This window comes from Diabrotica undecimpunctata, chromosome 2 (assembly GCF_040954645.1).
Source record: "Diabrotica undecimpunctata isolate CICGRU chromosome 2, icDiaUnde3, whole genome shotgun sequence".
In the NCBI taxonomy this organism is placed as follows: Eukaryota; Metazoa; Arthropoda; class Insecta; order Coleoptera; family Chrysomelidae; genus Diabrotica; species Diabrotica undecimpunctata.
Genome location: NC_092804.1, coordinates 37,948,916 through 37,965,497, shown reverse-complemented (window position 1 = coordinate 37,965,497; position 16,582 = coordinate 37,948,916). Strand labels below are relative to the sequence as shown.

Here is a 16,582-nt window from a genome sequence, read left to right as displayed (position 1 = left end):
AGGGCATTTAGGTAAATTATAATGATGAAGATACTGTCTTATTCCTTTTGTGTCTGGCTGTATGACGATAAGTCTAAGCCAAAAAAAAACTTCTAAAATTCTTTTTGCTTTTCTTTCAGCGTCAATGCTGTGAAACGGCAATCGTAATTGTTTTCCTTTTAAACAGATTTCACATATACCAGATATAGGATACTTTGCAGAGTGACTCATTTTCCTATGAATTAGCACATTACGTTCAACAGCTGTAATTTGTGCTTCTGGTAGAGGTCTATATGTTAATTTAACAATATACAAGTTATTTCTTAACACACCAGTTGTCACAGCATGTTTTCTTTTCATTATGTTGATTTTTTGATCTTTGAATACAATTTCAAGACCTGCTTCTTCCATTTTCTTCACAGACATTAAATTATATGAAAGTTGATTACATACCCATATATTTTTATTCTTAATTTGGTTATCATTTACTGCTTGTAGATTTAAATCACCTTGTATTATTGCCTCCAATGATTGACCCTTTTTTGCTAAATTTATGTCATACTATTAATTCCTGGATACTATCTAAAAACCTTTTAACATCTTTTGTAACTAAGTGATTTGTAGCACCACTGTCTATTACGAAATTTATTTCACCAGATTCTGAGTTGCTAACTAAGGTGGTTTCGTCTGCAGTCAAAAATGTTACCTTTTCACCATTTTTTGCTGTGAATGCCCTATTTCCATTTTTATTTTTCCAACGCTGATAGCCCCCATTTTTTTACAGATATGGTATTTAAATTAAAATGGTTGATTATTTCTCACATTACCATTACTGGTTCCAGCATTATTCTTCCATTTATTCCATGGCTGTTGATTTGCTACAAATGCAACATCAGGATTTATTTCACGATCATTTTTATTGTGCCTATTGTGCCCAAAACAAAGTCTAATATAACTTTAGTTTTATCTTGACAAAACATAATATTAATTGCTGTAGGAACTGCTTGATATGCTTCAGGCATTGCAGAGAGTAACTGTGATACAACTTCACTATCTTGTAGGTACTTGACCTCCTGCACTTTGAAGTTCCCACTCAGTTTGATTGAATTATATTAAAAACCCATTTAAAGGCTTTGTTAGGTATTTCAATGACTTTAGTTTCTGCTGCAGTTGAACCTATGTCGAAATTCCCTTCTTTTGGTAAGTATTTTCCAATGTACAATGTATTTTCCGATGTACTATAATCTCTTTGGTTAGGTATTTGATTAAATCTTTTCCAGTTCTTTGTCATTCAAACATTGCACAATTAGATTCCGGGTTTTCACATCGTTTGTCTTATGTACTTCTCGGGCGACAGCACCTACAGGTTCATCTTGGAATAATACAGCTAAGACACCAGCCGGTTCCAGTAACAATGTTACTCTGAATAACCAGTTGGAGAAATTATTTCCGTCATTTTTGTCATTGAGCTCCGTAAACACTTTTGTTTTCTGATTACCAGTATGTAAGCTTTTTAAATTTCCACAACTCTCTGCCCAAAACCCGTAGGGATGCGTGATGGAAAAAGTCTGCTTATAGATGGAATACTAAACGATACATTGACAAAAGTAAACGTTTTTATTTTAACACAAATTTTTGATTACAATAATCTCTCTAGGTTCTGCTTGTTGACGTTGACACTAGTGTCACTGAGACGTGGTGTCAACACTTAACACATAAAAATATACAATATAGAAATGTAATACCAACAGTTTCTTTCCATCCAGTTTCTGAAGACAATTTCTGATCCATTTTCAATCCATTTGGTATAAAACAACAATAAATAAAACACGGTTTAGTTATGAGCAAATTTTAATTTCTTGTGCTATATAATAAAAAAATATTTCAACAAAATAATAATGAATTCATAATTCATTTCTAACCTTTGGTTCAAAGTTAAAAGATTTTTTAATATTCGAACGTTTATAGATCTTTGATCTTCTCGGCCGTTAAAAAATCTCAGGACTACCAAATAATCTCCTAAAAGCAAAACACTAATACATCAAGGAGATGTATTTTATTATCAGTATTAAAACATCGGGAAATATTGAGGGTAATTGTGGAAGAATCTTATTGCTTAAGATAATAATCTTAAGCAATGGATTGGAATGACTTATAATATACTCTTCAGATTAGCGGTCAATAAAGTTATCTGGACCAAGCGGACAGCAAATCTTCATAGAAGAAGAAATCTGAATTACGCCATTATTTATCAACAATTTTTAAACAATTTTTTTGTTTTCATTATTATTGAACTGCTGCTATTAAATACGTACTATTATAATTTCACAGATAGTTGATACTATACTTTATTTTAAATTAAATGAAAAATTATTAACACTTTGTCTCATTGACTCATATTAGAGCAAACGTCAAGGTCACGTCAGGTACGCGAAATGACGTATTTTCACCTTGAGTTACAGGATCATACAGTCATTATACTTCGTTTCGTTACTTCTTAGTTAAAATTCGTAAAATTCCTTTGGTTTGGAAACACAAAATAGAGAAATAAGTTTTTAAATAAATCAAAAAGTTAGGAATGTAAAAAATTTGACTTAGAGACTTAAAACAAGATTTAGATCATAGGTGTAAAATATTTTTGACTATTGAGGGCAAAATAGGTTAAAATAATGTTATCCTACAAGATAGAAAGTTTTAATTTAAAAAATATTTGAAAATGTATGATCTGTACATTAAAGAAGTAATGAAATTGGCATTCTTTAATATTTTTAAGGTATTTATACCTATATTAAATTTAGAATATACTGCAGGAGACTTATACAACTATTTAGATAAGTTTTTAACTCTTATATTAATGTAGAACTGTTATTTTACTAAATCCCATCTTTCGATGTTCTGAATTTACTGTAGCCGATAGTTCTGAGCAATATTATATTATTTATCTATGGTTCTGAGCACAAAAAATTTTTATCTTGTTCAGGAAAGACTTTAAAAATTTCTACTACTTTTTGAGTGATTATTTGGTAGATACTGAACGTTCTACGGCTTTTTTTAATAAATAGTCTACACATATCCGTATATAATAGTTTGATTTACTATCAGGTATTTGTTACAATTTTTTGGCAGTATATTTACAGACTGTGACAAGGAAACGGCAAAAAATGCTTATTTTGGAATGTATTTTTTGCAAGGAAAATATCTTGTAATACATTTTTGTCACATCCTGTGGATATAAAAGGGGTATCTAAGCGAAGCGTTAAGTCTTTGGCTATATTCAATGTCTTTCACACCAATCATGGTTCTTATCAAATTGGTCCAAATCTTCACAAAAGAAATATTTATATACATCATGTGATGCTTAATTTGAATTTGGATGAAATAACAACTTAACTTAACTTTAGGCAGGGTGGACAGATATCAGTACTTAGGTTGCGAACTAAATGAAGAATACGGAAATAAAACGGCGTATTGAGATAGCTAGAAGTGCTTTAAATAAGATGAAAGCAATATTATGCAATGGAAAACTCCACATCGCAATTAGAACTGGAGTATTGAGATGCTGCGTGTTCTCTGACCTGTTGTATGGAGTTGAGGCCTGGGCAATTACAGAGGCGACAGAGAAAAAACTCATTAACTTTGAAATGTGGTGTTATCGAACAATGTGGAAAATATCTTGGACACAACACATAACAAATGCGGAAACGCTACGAAGAATGAAAACAGATAAAGAAATACTCAACACTATAAAGAAAAGAAAAATGAGCTGCTTTGGTCACATACTAAGAAACGAGAAATACGAATTGATGTGGCTGGTAATACAAGGGAAGGTGGAAGGCAAAAGAGGACCGGGGAGAAGACGTACGTCCTGGCTGAAGAATCTGAGACAATGGAGTGGGAAAACGTCAATAGAACTTTTCAGAACGGCTGCAGATAGAATCAAATGGGCCATGATGATCGCCAATGTCCTCAGGGATGGGGCACGTTAAGAAGAAGAAAACAACTTAAGGTTTCGATAATCTTATGTCAAATGGAAGCAGGGAAATTTTTTGATTTTTTAACTGCTTCAGATTTTTAAGATTTTCTTACCACAAATGAAGGAAGCCTTGAGGCCACTAGTTGCCACATAATATCTTTTCAGTCTTCACTTATATACCATATACAAGCCGTTTTTCAATTCTTCCCACATTTTCTTCTTTAGGTCGGTCTAAATCTAATTGTTTCCAACGATACTTAGGATATTGATTTAGTTTCTCTAGCACGCCAAATCAACAAACGATATATTTACCTATGCTACAGCTGTCGAGCCTATTGCCACTTAAGTTTAGCCATTCTTTTAAGAACGTCCGTTTCTCTTCGAATTTCTTCATTTTTGACTTTGTCTCTTAAGCTTATTCACAGCATAGACATTTCCGTAATTCGTATTTTGTGGAACATTTGTGCATTTAAGATAGATGTTTTACCAAAAAGTTTCTAAAAATTAAATTAAGTCCACAAATGATTCTTCTATCAAAATATAAACAATGTCCAGGTAAGTATAAAAAATACCAATGGTACTTTGACAAAATTTAGATAAAAAATAATTTAGAAATCATCAGGGAACATCTAGTTCAGTGACACGTGTGAATATAATGCACTTTTTCATCAGCTGGTGCTTATACTTCTGGACTTTTTCTTGCGGACGATATTATACCAACAAAAAACCGCCAAAAATGTTGTGTTAATATATAAGTATGTTTCGATTTTTGTTTATAATTTTAACAATAACGTGCACGTAAAGAAAAATAAACCGTGTGTTTATAAAAATGTACCTATTCCATAGGTTTCTGTTATCACAGATCTAGCACTAATATTTATTAATTATGAAGAATTTACTGTAATTTAATGTATGCCAGTACTTAAGCCATCGCTAATATACCCCCAACGTTAAGGATATTTTCAAAAACTTATCCATGTTATTGATATTTTTGCGTGGAACTGTAAATTTAAGCAAATTGCAATCTGAATCTATTAGGTGCTGTTAACAAGTTATTTAAATGGTTGCTCTAAATAGAAGGTATATCGTTATCTGGACATATATGGATAACCATATACATAACTGTAATGTTTTTTTCTTGAACACAAAATTTTTATAGAAAAATGCCAGGTACGTACTGCAAATTTATCAATTCATATTTTAATGTCCACTGTATACTTATCATAAAAATTTTCAAGGTTTTATTTAACATTTAGAATTGCGTCTTAAAATCTTTGAAGAGAATAAACATAATCCAGTTGTTTATTTACATTGGCAAATGCCGCTGAGCGAAATCAATCGCTATTTTTTTCTTATACCACGAATTATCTGTCAATCGGTATAAATTTTAGCATGATATCCGAACGAAACATCAAAACGCAATGGGCACAGAGAGAGAGAGAGAGAGAGAGAGAGAGAGAGAGAGAAAGAGGGAGTGTTTGGACGCAAGCATCGAGGAATATTTCACTTTACTTCTTAGAGGTCATATTTTCCGTTTAGGTGCCGGGAAGTCATCTCGAGGTAGTGATTTTGGTCCTTTAACTGGCGAACAATTTTGCTCGGCCGCTAAAAGTAAAAAGGGAGGAGTTAGATGTTTTTGTGTAAACTATTATGGTTTTTATTAATTTCTGGTTTATCTCTTCTTATTAAAATGATAAAGAATGTTGAGCTAATACAGTGTTCCTCAATTCCATGGTCTCCTTTCTATGTCGTTTATCCGTTTATTTGTAATTAAATGGACCCGTATATACTTACTACAATTAAAGTGTATGGTAAAAACAAGTATATTCACTTGTTTTTTTTTATCTTATTTTTGATATGTTACAGAAAATTAACAAAAGCGAAAAATTTCTTAATGTAACCTTCAAAGTATTCAGTGACCATCTAAGTGTTAAAATCTATTAGTGTATCAGGGGTAATACAACCGACATCTCTTGCAACGCAGTAAATAATTAATACTCTATATCTTCTGCCATTTATAGACCGAGAGCTTGGGATATATTTTTTGAAAATTTGTGTAAAACATTCTTAACGTTTGAACACATAACCTAAGATCTAACTGAAGGTAAGTGGGGCTTTGTCAACTTTTGAGTTTTTAAGATGCAATTTTTTTTGTTAAACCATGTTTTAGCATTTTAAAATTTTAATATGATTGTAATATTAATTTACCCAAGAAAATATGCCATATAATTTTACTTCGGTACAATAAAAACATAATGTTGGTAGTGATATTACAACTATAATATAAGATCAACCTGTTATCTGTAACTATAGAATAGTAAATAGGAGGAATACGTTTTTGAAAATTCCCGCAATAAAAAACTGACAGCCCACAAAACAACAAACTTTCAAAATTATTACAATTCTGCATTTTCAGATTATCGTGAGTTATTTTCGTCAGTTATTCTACCTACTGTAATCTCTTGCGGCAGATCAGTTGGTATAATTGTAGAAAATAACTAATGTCAGTGTAACAAAAGTTATAATAAAAATAGAGAATGTTCTCATTCAAAATTATAGCAAATGATTTTAGTAGCTATTGAATCAGTAGTTTATATTTTGGATTCGAAATGTTAAGCAGCTCTGCAGAAAAGAAATGTTCGACTTAAAGTACTTTGTTTGACTTTAATATAAATCCATACTCTGGTTAAAGTATTCCGCGTATCTTGTAAAGTTTAGACTAGATGATCCAGATTATTGTCCTAATATAAAACAAAAAACCGTCCAAGCCAACCTAAGTAGAACAAGATCAGACGATAATGCCTGCTTACACTCTAGCTTGCGCAGCGTAACTTTTATTCAATGAGAATGTCAACTAAGGATAAAATAATCTTAAAGTAAATCAAAACTATTTATACCTAATGACTGCAAGAAATGATTTATTTTCTTCTCCATTTACCGGACTCCTCTGTCTTGTTAAATGATTAGAAACTCGGCATTCATTCAGTGGTGTATCAGCGATGTGTTAGTTACTACTAAGTAGTAGTCAGTCTTTATTATCTGCTATTCAGACAACTTGCGCTAGTCACGGTTCCATTGTAGCATTTGCAAATTCTTTAAAATATATTGAAATCCCCTCGTACGTATTAAAAGACGAAATAATTTTTTTTAATTCCTCATAGCGTCGCCGAGTAAAATAAACCATTTCTAGAGTTGTTTATATTTCCTCGGTATTCTTTGATCATAAAACCGCTTGATATATGCGTTTCAAATAAACATCAATTTAGATCACTGAGCAGTTTTTGACGGAAATATAATGGTTCACTCTCGCTGAGGCGTGGTCAAGAGCGGTAGGCTTTAGCGTTTAGTCCGAATTTTCTCCAGATTCGTAAATTTATTTTTTATTGTTTCCTTGTTATGGAAATCTAATGTTTTGTGGCAGTTAATAGTAGCAGTTTAATACGTGGGTGCAGTCTAAGTGGAATTTTGAAGATAACCACATGTTGCCATAGTGTTTCAATTGTACCTGTTCCAGTCTTTTAAGAAAACGAGTTTTCCAAAGTTTGTATTCCAGTGCCCCAACTTCCTTTTGTTCGTGTTCAGAGATTTCTAATCCAGTTTCCACCCCCAGAAGTTTTAGTGCTTTTTTTAGTGAAATCCAGGTAAGTTTTTGTGTTTTAATTTTAAAGTAACGACAGACATTTTTTTCTACTAATAATAATTGCTTTCATCATTTAAAAAGATAATTTTTTATTTGTAATATTTTATTTGTGTTATAAATTATAGCCCAGTAATAATAGTAAGTGTTTTTCTTTGTTATTTTTGTATTTACCTTTGTAACTATTTATATAGTATTTTTGTATTGTCTATTTTTAGTATTTTTGTATTGTCTATTTTTGTACAAACATTAAATGTTTGATTTATTTCTCTAAACAATTTTTTTATTTATCTAGAAAAAAAGTTTATAACCCCTTTTTCGAGTTTTATTTAAAAAGATATATTTTTCATTTCTAATAATTATTTCAATAGTTACAACTAGTTGTTGTAATCGTTATAATTTGGCACCTCGAAGCGGCGTCCATTTTAAATTGCTAGAGGTCTTTCTTGTGTTTTGTCTGTCCATTTGTTCCAGGAGATTCATGTAAGTACCCCTTTGTTTCATTTTTGTAGTTGCTCCAATCCAACCCCATTGCCATTTAACTTATCCACGACCCAGCTCTCCAAACAAACCCTGAGTGCCGTTCGCATACGTATCGTTTAATTTGCTTACCCTATCTCCACCCCCAGTAACTTCTGTCTCCAATTTTCCACCCCCCATAATAATACCCTATGTGGTAGGCAAAATATTTCGTTACACCATTGCCACAATTTACTTGCCAACTAAAGTAGGCTATTTTAAAATCTGCGCAACCAAACTTAATTATAACTGGCGTTTGATTTATTTGTCATAAAAAAAATTCTTAGTTAGGTGTATGTTTACCACTTTTATTGACTTAACATTCTCTATTTTTATTTTGTCTTGAAAATCTCATATCTCTATCTAATGTCAACTCTTGGCAATATTTTTTTAACAACGAAATACGGCAAAACACGCAACATGCTAAAACCATTTTTATAGCATTGATAAAAGGACAGTTTTAGATAACATAATTATTCAGAATAAATTGATTATATCACTAAAACAAATTTCGAAAATTATGACTCAGAAATTTGTTCCAAGACAAATACAAGGGATCATCATCATTAGCACTTTTTTAAATCCACTGCTGTTCTGGTGATACCTCTTCTACATTTCAAACTAGCAGACACTACTTAAACAAATCTTGGTATTTATTATGCCACCTCATTTATGGTCTTCATTAGATTTGTTTTTAATAGGAGCATTTGCGGTCTTTCCGGCTTTGTTCAGGCCGTTGTTAATTTTAAGACATTAAATCTGTATAGTTTATTGTCATTATCGGTACCACATAATGGTCCAATACTATTCTTTTCATGATCATTAATAGACAGTTTTTGAACTGATCTACACTTATAGGTGCTATATAACACATTTTCTGTTGACCACTACCGTATTATTCTTCTTGTAATTTGAAGGAACTTCTGTTTTGAAAAGAAACTGATAAGCTCATTTATGTAAAAATGATAATCCAAAATAATGCAGAGCTCAACTTGAGGAAAAATTAAAATAGTTCGATTGTAGATCTCATGAAAACAGAGTACCTGGGAATTAAATTACATATCTACCGACAAAAAAAAAACAATAGAGAAAGAAAAAAAACACATAACTAAATGAGATCAATAAGAAGACTAAGAGTACGATGCTCAGACAATCCCTAAAACCGAAAATCTTGACACCGAGAATATTGATAATGAGATAATGAGAAGAATAATCTAGTCAAAGAGTGTCATGTATCAATAAAATAACTTACAAAACTTAAAAACCCAAAAGACATTCAGATACCCAAGAATAACAATGCTATTGTACTGTATCATTATTAATGAAGCTGAATTGTCCAAAATAACAAAAAACAAGTGAAATTCTTTCAGAATATAGCGTGTCAACTCTCTTTTAGTATATTCTTTTTAATTAACTTTTGCTTATTCGTTTATATTTCTTATCAAGTCGCTCGCTTTCGATATCTTTTTGGCGCCCAACTTTGGACTTTTTGTACATACTATTCCAAAACACCATCTTGTTTTGTGGGTATACTCAGTCATGTTAACGATTATTTTGAAACACCTAGTACATGAAACAAAAACATCACTTTACTTATTGTCTTAAAGCTTGAAATACTTTAAAAACGATCTAAGCATTTTCTGATAAATGGAAAGGAAATCTGTGGCGAAAATCTTTTTCATCGTCGGGCGGCTATTTCTGTCTGACTGTCATCCTCGCTCTCCGTCAAAGCTGCCAGTTGAGTATCTGGTAGTATTGTGAGATGGGTGGCATCGGACTGCAGTGTGCTGCATTCACCTTGACTATCACTGTTATCCTTTTTTTGAAGTTGCTGCACAAAATTCTAAAACAACAATAAATATATTTAGTACCTATTTAATAGATTGCTATGTGTAATTTACAGCGTAAGTATATGCTCCAACAACAGACCATACAGACGAAGAAATCATTATGTTTCATGATGATATATCTACTACGCTTAATGACTTTCGTACTCAATTAACAATTTTATTTGGCGATTTCAATGCAAAAATAGGTGTAAAAGAAGCAGAACTAGAAACATCCTTGGGAAAATTCGGTTCCCCAGGAAGAAATGACCGAGGAGAAACGCTAGTAGGATTCCTACTCCAGAATAATTTATTCAATATGAACAGCTTCTTTCACAAAAAGATGCACAGAAGATGGACCTGGAAAAGTCCAAACGGTAGAACAAGAAACGAAATCGACTATATCATAAGTGGCAAAAAACAAATAATTCAAGATGTAACAGTACTCAACAAGTTCACCACAAGCAGCGACCACAGAATGATACAAGCGAAAGTCCAAATCAACATCAAAAGAGAAAAGAACACAATGATTAAAAAGTAATCTCATGGTACCTGCACACCCCCATTAGATATCAACCAATATCAGGCACATATCAATAATAAGTTACTACTGCATGAAACCTCCGAGAACGATCTTAACCACTTGAATAATTGTATCATAAAGTCACTTACAAGCAAGTCACTGAGTGCACTGTCCTAAAAGAAAATCAGATAGTAAAATAAGTTCATATACTGAAACGCTGCTGGAAGTCGCTCTGACTGCGACTGCGAAAGACGTTCTGATGAGGCCTATTAGGCCGAAATACGTATAAGCGGATGCGCAGGCGCCCTGTACGTGAAGTTAAATCTTAACTGTCTTTTTCTTTTTGTGATAATTACTTTATTGATTTGGAAATATTTATTTAATTTCACAAATTTTGGTAAAATCCATTCCAAAAATAGGTAAAAAAGTTCCAATTTCAATTCATCCAGTAATTTCAGTAAACAAGTTAAAATTATCGTATAAAACGATAATTTATCGTACACCTGGCAACGCAAGTCGTTATTTTAAACAGTGTTAAATTCGATCGGAAACACTCTGGTTTCAGTCGGGAGACTCCGAAGAAATATGATTTTGATATCCCTATTACGTTTAAACATATTGCTAGTATCTCTCTCTAGTAATACTAACGATAAAGTTTTGCCGTATCTGTAAAAAATCATGTGTAAGACCAATAACGACATCGACCAAATGAGAGCCTCGAGATCAATTGCTGGGAAAACATTAAGATACTGTATATCTCAGAGGAATGGATAGTAAAAAAGTAACTTTAAGACCAACAGGCACCGGACTATTAGGAAAACCCTTTAAAAGATGGCGAGATAACTAGTAGTCAACATACAGTCAACGTCAACAAATATGACTAAGTACAGCCTTCAGATCGAACAAAAACAAATCTAAGGTCTGGCATAAGATAAAGTTGAAATAATACTAAATGAACATGGACTTAAGTTTGACGTATATGTATAATATAAAATAGTAGAGGCTAGTTTGTAGATCGTCCCTAATAAGAATGTGAAAGCTTTTGTGACAACTCAGTCCTTGTACCCATTTTTTTTTAAGAAAAATATGAAACTATGGACAAAACAATAACATCATTGTAAAGCTGTCTCCACAGAAAATGTTGTAAAACTTTATGGCTATCCCACTTAAAACGGATCGACGTATTAGAAAAATGTCGCAAATTTTATATTTAATTAGAGAAGCATGAAAAGCATGAGAAAATCATGAAAAATTCTGTGATAACCAGAAGTTAAATGGCACTAATGTAACTACACATTGTAATATCATAGACTTACCTGACTTATCACATCACCATGAGCAGTACGGACTTGGTACAGGTATCTATACTTTTTCTGCTTCATTTCAGCCCTCTCGGCTCTGGTTAGAACCCTCGTGTTCACAGCTCTGGACTTCTTTCTTCCGGCTTTCACTACAAATAATAGTAAGTTAAAAATAACGTTATTAATAATAATAAGCCATATAAACAAACAATATTTACCAATTTTTCTTATTTTCTAACTTCTGAATAAGCCGTATCTAATTTATTAGCGTAGATTTTGATAAAACCCATTCTAAAAATAGGTATCTGCATATGTCAGTGTTGTGATCACATCAAGAATAAAGACATGAGAATAATGCGAGTTGCGCCAATTACAGAGAAGATGTGGTAAAATCGACTAAGATGGTACGGTCATATAGTACGTAGCGACGAGAACTCCATGGCAAGAACAGCGATGCAGCTAAGCCCTGAAGAATGCCGACCACGAGAGCGACCTAAGATGCGTTGGCTCGATAGTCTTAACACAGACATGAAGACCGTCCATGCCGCGCCAGACAACGGCCTGAATCCAACCAGGTGGAGAGGTTTCATCAAAGCTACGGACCCTGCAATAGTGCGAGACTCAAATTGACGAGTGATTTACTTGGCATCGATCTAATAGGCAAATAGCCATGCTTTTATTTGAAAATTCTGAGGGTGGTGCTTTTACATCCCAGGCTGATATCAAATTCTGATTGTTTTCTGTATTTATGTATTGTGTTGTATACGTATTATATATACACTTGAGTTCAAAAAAATCGACTCAAAATTATTTTGCGAAAGTCTATCTCCTATTTCAATCTAAAAGGTGTAAATTTAATAATATTTATTGTACAATTATTATCCTCATTATTAAGTTTGAAAAAAGTTTTGGTTTTTGGTAAATCGGGTGACGTATTACAAATAAATAATGCAACACGTAGAGAGGGGGTCAGAATTTGATTCATTGAAATCGACACGCACCGACTTAACGCGTTCGGTTAACATCGTAGGCATCAATTTCAATAGCGATGCACTAAAACATGAGTCAATTAAGTTCGCAACTGCATAACGAATGGATACCACATCTGTCAAAGCAGCTCAAGCAGTAGCATTATTGAGAGAAGACCTGAGCCAGAGGGCAGTGGCAAATCGACTAAATTTAAGCCAATCTGCTGTGTCCCGAGTATATCGTCGGTACCAAGATACTGGTGATTATGTCCGCCGACAAGGAGGAGGCAGTAAACGAACAACAACAAAGATGATCGATTTCTTGTATCTAAATCTCCGAGAAATCGACATTTTACTGGTGCTAATCTCAAAGAAGAGCTTAGAGAGGTCCGAGGTGTGGTTACTGTGGTTTGGAGAGTCAGAAGGAGACTTAAAGCAGCCAACCTGACACCAAAAAGGGCAACTACGAGTCCCAAGCTAATTGCAGCCCTAAAGCCCTAAGTAAAGGCGACTAGAATTTGCTCGCGAACATCTGGATTGGGACGACTATCAATGGAGTCAGGTATTATTCTCCGACGAAAGTAGGATCTGCCTACATGGCAACGAAAAGAGGCGTCGAGTCTATAGAAGGCCAGGAGAACGAGTTGCTCAATGTTGTATACGAGAAATTGTGTCATATGGAGGCGGTTCTTGTATATTTTGGGCAGGCATTTCCATGGATGGGAAAACCGAGTTGGTTTTCGTGCCTGGTGGAGGACGTGGGGGAGGTTTAATGGCGGATCGTTACATCAGAGATATTTTGGAGGCAATGTGGTTCCATACGTGGGATTTATTGGTGATGCCTTTATTTTATTGCATGATAATGCACGATGTCTTACCGCACGAGTCACCACCACCTATCTGACAGATCGGTATACCTACAATAAATTGGCCTGCGTTGAGCCCGGACATAAATCCAATAGAGTATGTTTGGGATGAGCTTAAACGAAGGGTTCGAAACAGAAATCATGCACCAAGGAGCATAATGGAATTGAGGGCTGCGCTTAATGATGAATGGGAAGCAATGCCTCAAGAATTTATTAGAAAAGTCATCCGATCCATGCGAAATCGACTGGAAAGTGTAATTAGGAATAGAGGTGGTAATATCAGATATTGAAAAATAAAAAAAATTCATTTCGTAATGGATAATTTCTCTGTTCATTACGTCTTTCTTGGGATAGTTCCAATGATAAATATTTGAGAAACTCTGTTCGTATAGCATATTGTTTTTATAATGCGTCTTCCAAATAGTGAAATAGCGGTTTTTGTAAGTTCAATAATAAAGTTACTGTTTGCACATTACATCTTGTTATTTTCATACTTCTTACATTAAAACAGAAGGTGTAATCTCAAATATCGCTTTTGAGTCGATTGTTTTGCACTCAAGTGTATATATATATATATATATATATATATATATATATATATATATATATATATATTATAGATGATGTGTCCCTGACTTTCTATTAATGCGCTCACCTTGAAATATTCTTGTTGCTGATTTTTTCTTATAGTATTGGCAAACAGAGCATTCTACATTCTGCTAAAGGGTTTGCTACACATTTTTCTGTATTAAGTAAGGTTTGATTTTTCTTCTTTGATTTTTCTCCTTTTTATGTCTGTTTCTTTCAAGGCTATTGATCCATCTTTCCATTGTATTCTGTGCTCATCGTTCCAGGCATGTTTACATATCTGCGATTTGTCGTAGTTTATGTTTTTTATGTATGTTTCATACTCGTTTGTCCTTAGACTTGGTGGTCTTGCAGATTCTCCTACATAAAAATTGTTACATTCACAGGATATTTTATGGTTTGATCTCTCTTGTGTGTTGTTAGATAGGGTTCTGGACAAAATAGATCTCAGTGTATTGGTTGTTATAAAAATTATTTGTGATTATGTTTGTCCTCCATGTTAGAAAGTACACTGTTTTTTATATATTTTTTTATACTTCTGTTCTTTGTGACTTTTATAAAAACTGACTTAGATCTGTTTTTTCTTCAAAACAACATTGAACGTTTAATTTTATGGTTCCTGAGGTGAACTTATTTATGCTCCACTTCCATCATATTGATAATTGCAAATTGTTGTAAGTTATATTGAACGAAGTATCTCAGTTTTAAAGTAATAATAAACTTACCATCATCATGATGAATGCCCCTTCCAGTAATTCCGAACTGAATGATCAATCCAGCGAGCACGAACGAGGGCCAAGCTCCGAGAACTATCCAAGAGAACCAACATGGTGGAGGTTGAACAGGTCGCAGAGACACCCTTTGCCACAGCCAAGAAACCATCGACAACTTTTCAACGAAGTAATCAATAGATATAGATAATGTCGCTCCACCGTATAAACTTGAGCCAAGTATTGTGAGACCTGAAAACAGTTTAAATTTTTTAATCAAGAGTAGGTACTATGAGAATAAGATAAGTATAGATAAATAAAAATATTGAGTATAATAATAATATCATTATTAATAATGAATGAACTTCCTTACAATAAAGTCGTCCTAGTAACGCAACTCAAAGTATGTTTAATATATGTCTGAATTGTCAATATCAACGAGTCAGATATTGTGGCTTATTCCCAACAAAAAAGTAAATTGTATTAATATGCCACATGAAAATATTTAGCTTCAGAACAATAATAATAATATCGTATGGTATTTTTCCGGGAAGATACTTTCGGACAGGTTCTGGCGCCAATTGCATCTTTAAACCTGTTTCAAGTAGCTAGTGTCGATGCGCACTAGCCCAGGGGGACCGACGACTTTACGTGCCCTCCCAAGCATGGTGAACGGTTCGAATCATTTTTGGAAATGAAAATATCGTTGTTGGTGCCTCGAATCGAACTCGTGCGCTCTGACTTAGAATGCCAGTATCTTGCCGCTGAGCTACGGCCGTTCACATAATGAATATAACCGATTAACCTCTAATAGATACAAATAATACTATTTGTTATTAGGTATTAGAATAATTTGTTACCAAGTATTTATAATACCCCTATTATGTATCTACTTAGTCCTAGGTAGTAAATACTATAAGTATTAGGGAGGTCAGTTCTTGTTTTATGAGAAAATATTTTATCACCAATCGTCATTAAAGTCATGTATTATTTTACTCATTTGCGGCAGTAAAGTAACACTTTATTTTATTGAAAGAAGAACTTTATCTCTCGCAAATATTAATCAAGTTGACTGAAATTGAATGTCAGTGGTCATATGTCAAGTTTTTCATTAGTATATATTTAATATAACACAACTTGTTTTTGTTAATGTTTATGTTAATGTAATGTTCACAATTTGTTAATGTTTTTGTGGTTGCAGATACAATTTTGAATGTACTACATCAGTAAGCACTGTTTATTGAACTCGTCTGTTACTCGCCTCGCTCGCTCTGCTCGTAATATAAGACTTGTTCGATAAAGAGTTACATTACCGACTTGGTACATACATAACTATTGTGCAGTTTTCACCTCTACAGATCCTAATTTACTCTCTATTTATTATTCTTGAATGTTGCAGTAATAGTGGACACATTCACTACATTTTTTTATTTATTTCTTATCTCGTATAGTAAGAGCTATGCCCAAAATTTAATGTTTCAGCCTTTTTTGTGCTATCATTAGTTTATTTGATGTAGTGTAAATCTCAGTAAATTGACCAACGGATCGATATTTTCACTTGTATTTCTACTGTCTCATTTTCAATTTTGGCTTAAATGCTGTGTCTTTTTTATTAGTGACTATATTCCAGCGTTTTTCACCGTTTATTGCAGTGAAAAGTTGTTCCTTTTATTGGCATAAATATTATTTAGT

The 16,582-nt window shown here is 33.2% G+C and overlaps 1 protein-coding gene across 1 annotated transcript in view; it reads right to left on the bottom strand.

Moving 5' to 3' along the window:
- Nucleotides 1-4,041: 4,041 nt before the first annotated feature.
- The window catches only part of LOC140434425 (transmembrane protein 198), a 149,175-nt gene continuing 136,634 nt past the window's right edge, over nt 4,042-16,582 (bottom strand). Inside the window, exons 6-8 of the mRNA XM_072522686.1 lie at nt 14,906-15,142; nt 11,774-11,907; nt 4,042-9,951 (exon numbers count right to left, since the gene is read on the bottom strand). Coding sequence (XP_072378787.1) covers nt 9,787-9,951; nt 11,774-11,907; nt 14,906-15,142 — 536 coding nt within the window. The 3' untranslated portion in view covers nt 4,042-9,786. The remainder of the gene's footprint in view (nt 9,952-11,773; nt 11,908-14,905; nt 15,143-16,582) is intronic.